The following is a 12868-nucleotide window of genomic DNA, read 5'->3' as shown; positions in this document are numbered from 1 at the left end:
AAGAGACTGTACACTTGATACTTTCCACCTTGGCCACCTAGCCCATCCTAGCCGCAGGGCTCGGTCCCCCCGTTGCAGCCTACGGTGCCTGAAAAGGCCTAACCTAATCTTGCATTTGGGAAGTTGCCGCTTGGAAAATTGCACTCATGGGAAGTTGCCACTCGATAAACTGTCGCTTGGAAAGTTGTCCTTGGAAAATGGCGTTTGTGAAAATACCTAACACCTGGCAGGCTACCCCCTATACAATCCTAGTTTGAGAAAATACCTAACACCTGGCAGGCTACCCCCTATACAACCCTAGTTTGAGAAAATACCTAACACCTGGCAGGCTAACCCCTATACAACCCTAGTTTGTGAAAATACCAAACGCCTGGCAGGCTAACCCCTATACAACCCTAGTTTGAGAAAATACCAAACACCTGGCAGGCTAACCCCTATACAACCCTAGTTTGAGAAAATACCAAACGCCTGGCAGGCTAACCCCTATACAATCCTAGTTTGAGAAAATACCAAACACCTGGCAGGCTACCCCCTTTACAACCCTAGTTTGTGAAAATACCTAACACCTGGCAGGTTACCCCCTATACAACCCTAGTTTGAGAAAATACCTAACACCTGGCAGGCTACCCCCTATACAACCCTAGTTTGAGAAAATACCTAACACCTGGCAGGCTACCCCCTATACAACCCTAGTTTGTGAAAATACCTAACACCTGGCAGGCTACCCCCTAAACAACCCTAGTTTGAGAAAATACCTAACACCTGGCAGGCTACCCCCTATACAACCCTAGTTTGTGAAAATACCTAACACCTGGCAGGCTGCCCCCTATACAACCCTAGTTTGAGAAAATACCTAACATCTGGCAGGCTACCCCCTTTACAACCCTATCAGACTGCTGTTGTAAGGTAAATGATCTGAAAGCTATTTATAAGTTGAAGCATGAAACTCCAATTAACCGACGACTCCAGAACTGGTACAAATCACGGAAAAAGAAAATCAAACTGAATTACTCAAACAATAAAAATATTTTTTGAGTAAACTATTACAGAAAATTTTCAAGTTTGACAATATTTTAGCGTTATATAAAAATATTCAAAGTAACTTCTGCTATCTTAATAACTCTATAGTTTATGACGGTTAAACAACCCGTGTGTTATTATACAAGGTTACCCACAAAGGATGATACTGTAAAGACGACCCAAAACTAAAAAAATGACGATGTGAAGCTTGATTTTTGGTTTCTGCATTTTGGTGGGTTACTAAATTTTTAAGCACAGAAATCAGCCAGTTTTGGCCTGAATTAAGGAAACGTATTAAAAAATTCCGTACAATCGTCTCTGAAGTCTCATCCTTTGTGGGTACCCTGTATAATTCTAGATAGAAATAACTTCTTTAAAAGTTATTAAAAAGTTATTTCTAGATGATGGAGATGATGTACTACTCTATAAACTTATATATTTAACTGTACCTTTCTACCATCCTGAATTTTGGACCAAGTGGGAGTTCAATGTTTTTTTAAGAACTTTTAAAATGAAACTAGTTTCATGCCTCAAATTCTCATCTTTTTAATACCTTTACCTTTGCAACCATATGCAACCTTTTAATATCAAATTTTGACACTTTTTTATTTTTTAGCATGTTTTTTTGCGCTGTTACCAAGGTGAAAATGAATCAACGTTTTATTTCTTGTGTTCGTTTCAAAATGAGTATAAAACAGATGTTAAACTCTGCCTTTTTGACGATTTGAGAGTAAAATTTGGTTTTTGATCTTGAATATAGTCTGTTGTGGATTGTGGGTCACTTTAATGATTTGGCACAGATACCATACAGATAAAGCAATAAAGAAAATCATTAAAGTTAGAAGAAATTCTCAAAGGGACTGTGTATGCGTTATTTCAAGTGACCCTTACACGCAAATTCATACTTGATCTACGTTTAAGACATTAAAGCCATTGTTGTAAATCCTGCATTGCCATCTTTGCATTGAGGGACGCACAGAATTACGCTTTGCAGTCTCATCCTTTGCGGGAAAACTCGGAATAGAATACATTCTTAAAACCTTTTTAGTCTTTGTGTTTCAGATATACTGTTACTAATTATGTCAATTGAAAACGACTTAAAGATCCGCTATTATGTTGCTTAAAAATTGTTTCACTTTTAATAAGCAGTTCATAATATGGTTAAATGGAGGGAAAAGACAATTTCGACTATATTTGATTTATTTTGGCACTTAATAGGTAGTTTACGTTTTAGAAACAGGAGTGATTTACTGTTTTTAGAAACAGGAAGACTAGAGGTTTTTAGGGATTTAGTGTTTCAAGAGTCATTAAAATATCAAAGACGACATTACAGCCGTCTCTTAACTATCATGTTAAGCGTGACACACTGTCTGTACTTACAGTTACATCTAGATCTAGATAAGAAGATGAGTCCTCTAAGTTTCTCATTGTTCTGCTGGCTGCTGGAACAAATTCATCTTCCTAAAGTTTAATTAAATCCTTTTAGGTAGGCACTAACCAGATTATAAGGGATGGACAAGGGATTCTAAACGAAAAATATTTTCTAAAAAGTTTTTTTTAAATTAGGAAACTATATTTTTTTAGGGGGGGGGGTTACAAATTATATTGAAAAATCGCAAAAAAATCTTTTTCATTCATTCAATAATACGTTAATGTTTAGTTGTTCTTGTCTTCAAAAAATATTTTTCGTAAAAAATGGCAAAACTATAATTTATTCAAATAAAGTTTGCTGATAATTAACTCTTATTGCAAAACTCTTATTTTATCCAAATGTGTAGAATTTAAGGTTGAAAATAGTAGAAGAGGGCTAGATATATTTAAATTTATCGACCAAAGCACAAAATATTTGCTGTTTAGTCTAATTTGTATAATCTGTAGTTATTAGCAGGGCATTTCCGTTAACGAACGTCTAGTTTATACCTGTAGACAGATCTACCTTGTCTAGTTCATACCTGTAGACAGATCTACCTTGTCTAGTTTATACCTGTAGACAGATCTACCTTGTCTAGTTTATACCTGTAGACAGATCTACCTTGTCTAGTTAATACCTGTAGACAGATCCACCTGGTCTAGTTTATACCTGTAGACAGATCTACCTTGTCTACTTTATACATGTAGACAGATCTACCTGGTCTAGTTTATACCTGTAGACAGATCTACCTTGTCTAGTTTATACCTGTAGACAGATCTACCTTGTCTAGTTTATACCTGGAGACAGATCCACCTTGTCTAGTTTATACCTGTAGACAGATCTACCTTGTCTAGTTTATACCTGGAGACAGATCCACCTGGTCTAGTTTATACCTGTAGACAGATCTACATTGTCTAGTTAATACCTGTAGACAGATCCACCTGGTCTAGTTTATACCTGTAGACAGATCCACCTGGTCTAGTTTATACCTGTAGACAGATCTACCTTGTCTAGTTTATACCTGGAGACAGATCCACCTTGTCTAGTTTATACCTGGAGACAGATCCATCTTGTCTAGTTTATACCTGTAGACAGATCTACCTTGTCTAGTTTATACCTGTAGACAGATCTACCTGGTCTAGTTTATACCTGTAGACAGATCTACCTTGTCTAGTTTATACCTGGAGACAGATCTACCTTATGTAGTTCATACCTGGAGACAGATCTACCTTGTCTAATTCATACCTGGAGACAGATCTACCTTGTCTAGTTTATACCTGGAGACAGATATACCTTGTCTAGTTTATACCTGGAGACAGATCTACCTTGTCTAGTTCATACCTGGAGACAGATATACCTGATCCAGTTTATACCTGGCGGCAGATCCACCTGGTCTAGTTTATACCTGGAAACAGATCTACCTGGTCTAGTTCATACCTGGAGACTGATCTACCTGGTCCAGTTTATACCTGGAGTCAGATCTAACATATCTAGTTCATACCTGGAGACAGATATACCTGGTCCAATTTATACCTGGAGACAATTCTACCTGGTCCAGTTTATACCTGGAGACAGATCTACCTTATTTAGTTCATATCTGGAGACAGATATACCTGGTCCAGTTTATACCTGGCGGCAGATCCACCTTGTCTAGTTTATACCTGGAGACAGATCTACCTGGTCTAGTTTATACCTGGAAACAGATCTACCTGGTCTAGTTTATACCTGGAGACAGATATACCTGGTCTAGTCTTTACCTGGAGACAGATATACCTGGTCCAGTTTGAACATGGAGACGGATCTAGGTAAACCATCAGAAAGTTGGTGCTCAGTAAACTTCTTCTTTCTAAAATTAAAAATCAGAATTAAAGGATAAAAATAAATATGAGCAATTCTGACACTTCATCTTCCGCCAATTATCAGTTATGCCATATGAAGATTTTGTGTTTATATGCTATAAAGACGACATTTCTAGTATATTGGAGGGCATCCAGAGTGTCTAAGTTTACCCCCCCCCCCTAGATCTCACTAATACTTTTGTGAAGCCCTAGGCATGAATAATTTATAACAGTCTGCACTGTTCAAGACAGAAGACATTGGGACAATTTAAAGAGTTTTAAATTAGATATTGGATTACCAACCTAATATCAACCGTTGGAGCTCCATGGCCTGGTCTTCCAAACATACGTTGTCTAAAAAATTAATTGGAAAAAAATATAATATAGATCTGAAATGATTTCGAAATTGGAAACATTTGCCAAAAAATTCCAAACAGAACTCCAGGGATACAAAAATGTGTGTTTTTTTGTTTTTAACAAAATATCGTGATTTTGAACTATTTCCTCTAGTTCACAAAATGTCAGGGTCTGTTTTTGTGACAGTGTATGTTTGTGCTTCCGACAGTGTATAGATTATCAAGTACAATAGAAGGGTGTTAGGTACTTCCCAAAGGCATTTTCCCAAGGGCGACTTCCTAAGTGACGTTTTCCAATTGGCAACTTTCCAAAGGTTAAGTTAGGTCCTTTGAGGCGCCATAGGCTGCAATGGGGCCGAGCGCTGCGGCTAGTATGGGATAGTGGGCCGAGCGCTGCGGTCTAGAACAGGCTGGGGGCCGAGCGCTGCAGCTGGGACAGGCTTAAGAAGTTGCATCCTGGGAAAATGCACATTTGGAGAGTTACCACTTTGGATAATACCCTTGGGAAGTTGCCACTTGGGAAAAATCATTTTGAAAAATACCTAACAAAAACACCTAATAATGGCAGACAAAATTATTGATAATATTGATAATTAAATGCTTATCTTACATTGAAATAAGTGCAATTTGATGTGCTTTATTTCCAGTTTTTTTAACACTTTTTTATTTAATCTTGGAAACTGATAAGAGAAAATGTTGTTTTCAGTTTTTTATATTTGACACTTGTGACGTCATGTATGATTTGTTCATTTCTCTGCTGCCACCTTGCAACTTCATAATCTATTTGGTGTATACTGTATATAATTGTGACCTGGCTAGCTCATTAATATCATTGAGATCTCTTTTAGATTGATTTTCATCCTCTTTTATCTTCTGCATCCAAAGAGCTCTAAATCATTATTTTAATTAAAAAGAAACATTTGATAATTAAAGGTAGTGTTGGGTAGTGGATACAATAGTTCGTTACAACAATTCACTTTGCACCAAAAACAACAGAGTATTACAGTACGACAATGCAGTACAGTGCAGTACAGTTCATTTCAGAACAACTTTGCAATACAAAAGAAAGGCATAGTTACTATAACATAGTTTATGAGTAACATAGTCAATAAGGTATCGCGACGAAGCTTGTGCACGAATGAAAGGTCGATAACAGAGATAAGAGAGTTACAGAGATTGATTATCAGCTAAAATATGCGATATTTTTCACAGCATGTTCTATTGTGTACTGTACACGACCAATCAGCAAACATCTGTAATCAGGGATATTTAAGGATCCTTTGGATACGAAACACAAAATCTTCAAAAAAGACTTTATTCATAAATATTATGTTTTTATGTTTAAAATTGGAGTATTTCTTTAAAAGTTGTAAAACTTAACCCCTGAATGGGGATTATATTCAACAAGTGGCCGTGAGATGGCACTCTAAAAACCTATCGTAAAAAATAGCATGTCGTGCCGGGTTAATTCAGGCCTACGTAGTCCACCCTGTGAAAGGAGATAAGCAGTATGTGTTGTCTGTGATGACTACCTTACCCTGTTCCATAAGTACCCATGGTTTAGAGCAAGAAATATATAGACCAGGAACCTGTGTACTGCAGTGGGAGGAGATCAAAACAAAGAATTTAGGGGCAACGCATCATTTTTGAGGGAAAAGGGCCCAAGGGCTGGAATAAAAATATATTGCTTTTGTATTTTCCGTTTTGACCAGAAAGCTAAAAATCATAACTATTCGCTCTTATAACTTGATATATTAACTTTTTTGTTGGACTCTAATATCACATCAGAGCTTTAGTCAGTTCCCTTCAACTTCTTTGGGGGCACTCGGTTTGTTTACATTCCTCCCACAGAGTACAGTACACAATTTGCATATATCTGAGTTGGAAACTCCTGTATATATTTCCTTGGTTTAGAGTAAAAACTTCTCATTTTGTGATTAAAGTCTAAAAACTTTAAATGTTTAAAAACGGAGCCCATATCTGTTGTCATAATGCCCCTCGCTATCGGCTAAAATCTGGGCAAGTATACCAACTAGCTGCCTAAGTGCTTCATTTTAAAATTCGAGATCGACTAAATCTATAACTTAGACCTTCTTCTTCAATTTATTGAATTTCAATATTTTTAGATCTTTGCAAAGTCTATGAAAAAATTGGATGCAGATTACATAAGTTTTGTAAAGATATTTTGCAAACTTTTTTACACTCCTGGAAATTTGCTCATTTTTGCTTTCTTGAACCCTAAACAGGCTTTAGATTTTTTGCCCTAGTACTCTTATTTTTAACACTATCATCGTGACATTTTTTTTCTTTTATTAAATGGAAATAATTAAAGAATTTTAATTTTTTTAATGCACAGGTACAGGTACAGGGCTATAAACATGCATTTCAATCCTAAGCCTATAACAATCTAAGGCATTTTTCCAGGGCCCCAGGCAATACAAAGATTCTGAATCCCCTGCAGCCTTTATAGGGTTAACTACAAACTAAGGGACATTGTAAATTTTAATACATTTAGTGAAGACCTTTACAAAAATGTATAATTTGTCCTCTTTGACGTAAAAATTGGATTATTTCTAATTGGAACTCTTTTGACCTTCCTTCCTCCATCATGGTCCTCTCCTTGGTCCTCCTCTCCTCCTCCTCCTTACTTCTCTCAACCATATCCAAGTAGGAAAGTGAGTCCCCGTCTAGTGGATGCTTGTCCCGTACAAACCAATCTAAACAATATAATTCAATTTAACGATTATTGGCAAATACAGATATTGGAGTTGGAAGGGGGGGGGGCGGTAATCCCCTAACACTCCCCTGGTATTTTCCTAAGTTAAGATTGGGGATTGCGATTTTATAAAATTGGGGGGGGGGCAGGGGGGGAATTAGGGGTGCCGAGATTTAAACAAATAACTCTTTTTACTTAATAAACTGTTAAAGATTTAAAGGAGAAGTGGCATTCTTAAGACCAGGTGGGTCGGGTCCCCTCCACGCTAACAAAGACGACTTCACCAGGTGATACAAGAAGTGGTCGGGGAGGCACCAAAAGTTTACCCGTGTAGCTGGATCCTATCATCCTTTATTGAAAAATCACAATTAAGTTTTTTTTTCTTTGATAGATACACCTCGTATATATGAGCAAAGAGCTTTTAATAAAACAAATCTTTGCGGTAAACAAAATATATATAAATAAAGGTGTTTAGATCTATGTTTTTTAAACTTTTAATTAAATAAACTCCTTATTTAGATTAGGAGTCCTGAGTCCAAATTTAATGAATTTGAGCCGCGTCTCAAATCCGCCAAAAACCAGATTCAATTGGGTGCTTAAATCTTGAAACATTGAATACAATTTTAAGTGGAACCACTTAAAGCCGCGGCTTAAATTTTTAAAATTCGGCCTCAGGTTATAAGCCAGTGAGTCTTGACTTTTAAATCCATTCTCAAACATTTTTCGAATTTGCCATTTTATACTTTTATATGCTATTTTCTCTTCTTCTGCTAAAACAAAAAAAATTTTGTAAAAAATTATTTTGATGATTTTTATTCTACTTAATTCTTTTCATAATATGAATTTTTGAGATAGGTAAAAATGTCTAAATTAGAATAGGAAAATACCCATATTGTATTTTTTAAAATATGTTGATTATACAAGTATGAACTACAGATTTTCTGAATTTAATTTCGCGCATTTTCTCCGAAACTACTCATCTGACCTGTGTTGAAGGATTTAAGGTGTGAGAAAAATAATATTTTCCAGANAAACAATTTAGAACAAAAGGAAAAGGAGGAAAATGAAAAGTAGTAGATAGAGGAAAGGTATTGAAGAATAGAGAGGAAAAGAAGAAGAATGGATCGTAGGGGGAGGGGGACAACCCAGCACACAAAGTTTATAATGTTTATGTTTTATTTTGTTTTGTTATAATAACAGGGGAAAGGGGATAGAATCAAGATTTAGCAAGAAAAGCCATTTCGATTTATACAACGAAAAGTATTATGTTATGATATGATTATGATTAATGAATTATTAAACAAAACCTGTCTAAATTGTTCTTTTTATCTAAACTAGTAAAATGTGTGATTGTTTTTCAGATGAAAATAAAAATGCGCTTCGAATCTAAAGGTTTTTGATTATATTTTTTGGAATTTTATGTTCATATATTCAGAAAAGCTTAGCTCAATAGCACTTAAGGGAAAGAAAACATAGGCAAAAAAGTAAAAATATCTATCTTAATAAACTTTAATGTTTGATAAGTTAAAAATCTAGTTTTTTAGTCTGTAGTCATTAATTTTGACTCTTTTTGGTTTTGGTTTTTTTAAGTAAATAAAAATTTCGCATGCAGCGTGTCTTATTGTTCCTAGATCGCGGTTTTTTTTTGAACAGTTGAACCATAAAGAATTCATCAAATGTCAAATATCTCACTTACTGATAATGGAATGTTGCAGATATTTAGTTTTTTAATCAAATTATTATATCAAGCTCTTTAAACCCGCATATGCATGGCTATTATTCATTTTCGCAAATACTGAGATTTACTTACGTAAAATAGTATAAAACCCATCGAAAAATTGTCAAGACGACATTTGATAAATCCTGTATCCACCCCAGTGCGTGGATATTTTAAGAGTAACATTACCGATTCACGACGGTACCCTTAAAACCTTTATCTGAGCAAAATTGTCCTTTCATCAAAACAATTTCTTTCACTGGAGGGTCCGTCGTCCGTGACAGTTATAATTTTAAAAGGAATTTGCTTAGAAATTTAGTAATTTTTTTTTCGAAGACGACATTATGAAAATTCTTAGGTCAAATTTATTAAACAATGCATTAAAAAACAAATAGGGTTATTTCAACTACAGTGTGGGCTCTTGGACATAGGTAGAGAAATAGTTTAACTATCTTTAACTTGTTTAACCGTTTTAAAACATTCGTTTAGAGGATGATAAGATCTGTATACATTGTGTGTCCTACGAAACGTGACAGTTGCTGAATTGTATAGTTTAGATTGTCTTCTTCCATAATTTGTAAAGTTGTTTGATACCAAAGAAAAAAAATATTGGAATCATATTATAGTAAAATTGATTTCAACCTAAAATATAAACTGCAAAAATCCTTTAAAATCCAATACAGTATATTGAAGAAGGTACATTTAAAACTGGCATGTTTCGTGGGACACCCTGTAGCTGAAAAAGGATACAATTTAGACACTCGATCACATACTACCTGTTGTATCCCCTAGCAGTTGAAATCGGTTTAAAACTACTTGATTATACAGTGATAACCAAACAACTCAGAAATAGGAAGACGAATTTCTGCAATAGTTAATTGTATTTAAATTGTTTCAAAGCAAATAGTTTTACTAGACACTAACAAAATCACTATTTAATCGAAATGGGTCTGATTACACTGCACAGTTACTGTGTCCCATGCTAATTGGCCACTTTTTAAAGTTATAAAAGTCTAAAAGTCCTTTTCCTATTTCAGAGTTTTCTGGTTATCATGATGTATTTTTTTGAAAAATCATTAAACCCCTTTTAAAATCAATTTCCATTTTAAAAGTAAGTAGTGTAATGTCAATAGTCCCTGCACTCGCGTCTATAATTTCAGTGACGTCATTTAGGAATTTAACTTTCCTATCCATTACGACTTTTTCTGTACATTGAAACCCTAAAATCAACCTTGGGCCCTACCAACCTTAATTTACTTGGTATGGAAACGTTTTATACTGTCGTCTTCAATATTGGTGTTTTTATGACGAACAAACAATGCATGGTTGCTTACAAAGGGTAAGGCTTGAATAACGACTTGCAATTCTTCAAATGTAATGATCGAAAATTTTATTTTATTTTTATTTTTTTTAAGTAATGATTTTGTGAAGAAATAAGGATGGAAAATGACTGAATACTAATCATATGTAAATTGTGATTGCTTATTTGTAATATCTCATGCTTTGTAGTTGAGTAAAAATATGAAATGAAATGTACAGGATCGTCTTTGAATTAGCAGTCCATGTGGGTAACCCATTTTAAGTTGGGCTATTTCCGTCCAATATCAGATTGTTGTAGGGGGTGTTTTGAACCCCCTCCCCTTTATAATTTAGAGGGGGGGGGGTAGACCTAGTTCAAAATTTCAAGGCTAGCTCATAAAAAAATATACCTGTAACTTTAATGGTTGTACGTGGGGCTATGGATTATTCGAGGTTTCAACTAAAAGGTTTGAAAAATGTGGAAAAATATATTTATTTACTTGACAAATATATTTCATGTGACGACACACTCAAGAAATTTCAAATTTTCATCAAACAAAATTTGTTGGAGCATCGGCATAAATTCAACAAACTTTCGAATGATTCTGCCAAGGTGAATTTGATATCTTGCTCCAGAAAATTTTGTTAGATGAAAATTTGAAATTTCTTAGTGTGCATAATACATCCAATTCTCAAGGGTTTTCAAATCAATTNTTTTTGAATTAGCCGATTTTGAATACTGTGGAATACTTTTCGTCTACTTTCTTTTTTTATTTATGAAATGTCGATATGAATGAATGTTACTATGTGCGTATTTCGAACATTTGTCTAAAAATGTAAATAAGACTTTCCCATGGTATGAAATTGTTCAGTCCCTTTGAGCCTGAAAAGGAGTTCAAAGTGTAAAACTTATGTAAATGTTCACAAATTATACGCAGTACATCTTAATAATAAAATATGATCCCTGAACATATCTGTGACAATATCTTCTTTTTATAAAGTGTATTCAGAAATGCTTGACAGGTTGTCAGAGAATTGATTTAGAAAAAATTAAATAATTTCAAGAACATTATTGCTTTAAAGATCTGTTCCTGGGCCCAAAAGATTATATAGCGCAAATGTGTGATGTACACTTGCAATATGGAAACAGTACAACAAAATGGTTGTTTTACACTTTTTTCGACTTAATTCCACTCTATACCTATCTCTTTGGTCTCAACCTGTATATTTTTTGTGCCCACTCCCTTTAATTTAAAATCCCCCGAGACCTGGAAACCAAGTTCAGGTTTGTTTGCTGAATGCAGATTTGATTCAACTGAATGAACTGATCTAATTCTACATGATTTATCGATAAAACCAGATTCTAGGAAAATAGAAAATTTTACTCCAACCCGGCCCTGCATCTTCAAATAATAAACATTATAAGAAACCAAACTTCTGTTCTAGAAAAGAGAAAATAAATTTGTATCCGATTGACAACAGAAAAAAAAAACGAACGATGGGCGATGATTTGGATTGATCAGAGGAATGAAAAAACTATCGTTTTTTTAAACGAACGAAAAAAACGCAGGACTTAAAATCGCTTAAACGAGCTTGAAAGAAAAAAGCAATTGTTTTTTACTAGTCTAAAAAACGAACGAATTTACTGAACGATCGTTTAGTGAAGAAACGAACAAAATAGATGGAAAATGAATGATAATTTTTAAAAAAAAACATTTTGAACGATTGAGAAAAACTACCGAAACATGGGTGGTTCACGAACGATGAACGAACGAAATGAAAAAAGCCGAACGTGTCCATCTCTATAATTAAACTCATAAATATATATAGACTCCTTTATACATTAAGATTTATTTGAAGAGTACAAACCTTTAGAATTTCTTAAATCGGCTTGAGCATACTTCAGTGACATCTTTTCTAGAAAATATTTGATTTAACTCTTTTGGTTTTTATTAATTATAATTTTATATTTATTCAAACTATTTTAAAACAAATTTACAATTGGACTGAGATAATCCAATCTTCATTTCAAACTGTTTCTGTGGAAAATTTTAATCTATCAGAGCTAGGCCGAATTTAAAGAATATGAGCCGCGGCTTAAATTTGAGACGCGGCTCAAATATGGTTGTTTCCACTAAAAATCGTATGCAACATTTCAAGATTTAAGCCGGCGCTCAATTAAAACGGGTTTTTAGCTTACTGGAGACGCGGCTCAAATTCATTAAATTCGGACTCTGAAAACAAAAATGGCATGTGCTAGTCAAGTATTTCTTTAAAATATTTAGATATTAGATAGATTTCATTCTGGTGGGAAATTAAATTTGTTGGTGAAAATTTACGAACCAAAGAGATCCAGGAAAGATGTAAGTTCAATGCTGGTGCCCTTTAAAATCCTAAGATCCCTAAAAGTTTTTAAAATTAACTTTTAACTGCTTTTTTATTTTGATTTTTTACTTTGATATTTTGCCAAAGAAGTGAACGCGCCTTTAGAACAAATATGGAGTAGGATTG

The 12868-nt window shown here is 34.4% G+C and overlaps 1 protein-coding gene across 3 annotated transcripts in view; it reads right to left on the bottom strand.

Annotated features, from left to right (window-relative positions):
• LOC111714611 (uncharacterized) overlaps positions 1 to 12270 on the bottom strand; it is a 34303-nt gene extending 22033 nt beyond the window's left edge. For 2 of the 3 annotated variants that reach the window (XM_023489754.1, XM_023489756.1), the window contains exons 1-6: positions 12227 to 12270; positions 7219 to 7342; positions 5437 to 5514; positions 4573 to 4623; positions 4205 to 4277; positions 2401 to 2481 (exon numbers count right to left, since the gene is read on the bottom strand). In XM_023489754.1, coding sequence (XP_023345522.1) covers positions 2401 to 2481; positions 4205 to 4277; positions 4573 to 4623; positions 5437 to 5514; positions 7219 to 7342; positions 12227 to 12269 — 450 coding nt within the window. In that variant the 5' untranslated portion in view covers position 12270. Of the gene's footprint in view, positions 1 to 2400; positions 2482 to 4204; positions 4278 to 4572; positions 4624 to 5436; positions 5515 to 7218; positions 7343 to 11625; positions 11663 to 12226 lie in introns of those variants that run through there. The other variant, XM_023489755.1, reaches the window with a different exon arrangement.
• Between the last annotated feature and the right edge of the window lie 598 nt (positions 12271 to 12868).

Source organism: Eurytemora carolleeae, unplaced genomic scaffold (genome assembly GCF_000591075.1).
Source record: "Eurytemora carolleeae unplaced genomic scaffold, Eaff_2.0 scaffold1567, whole genome shotgun sequence".
Classification (NCBI taxonomy): Eukaryota; Metazoa; Arthropoda; class Copepoda; order Calanoida; family Temoridae; genus Eurytemora; species Eurytemora carolleeae.
This window is presented reverse-complemented; position numbering and strand designations above follow the sequence as displayed.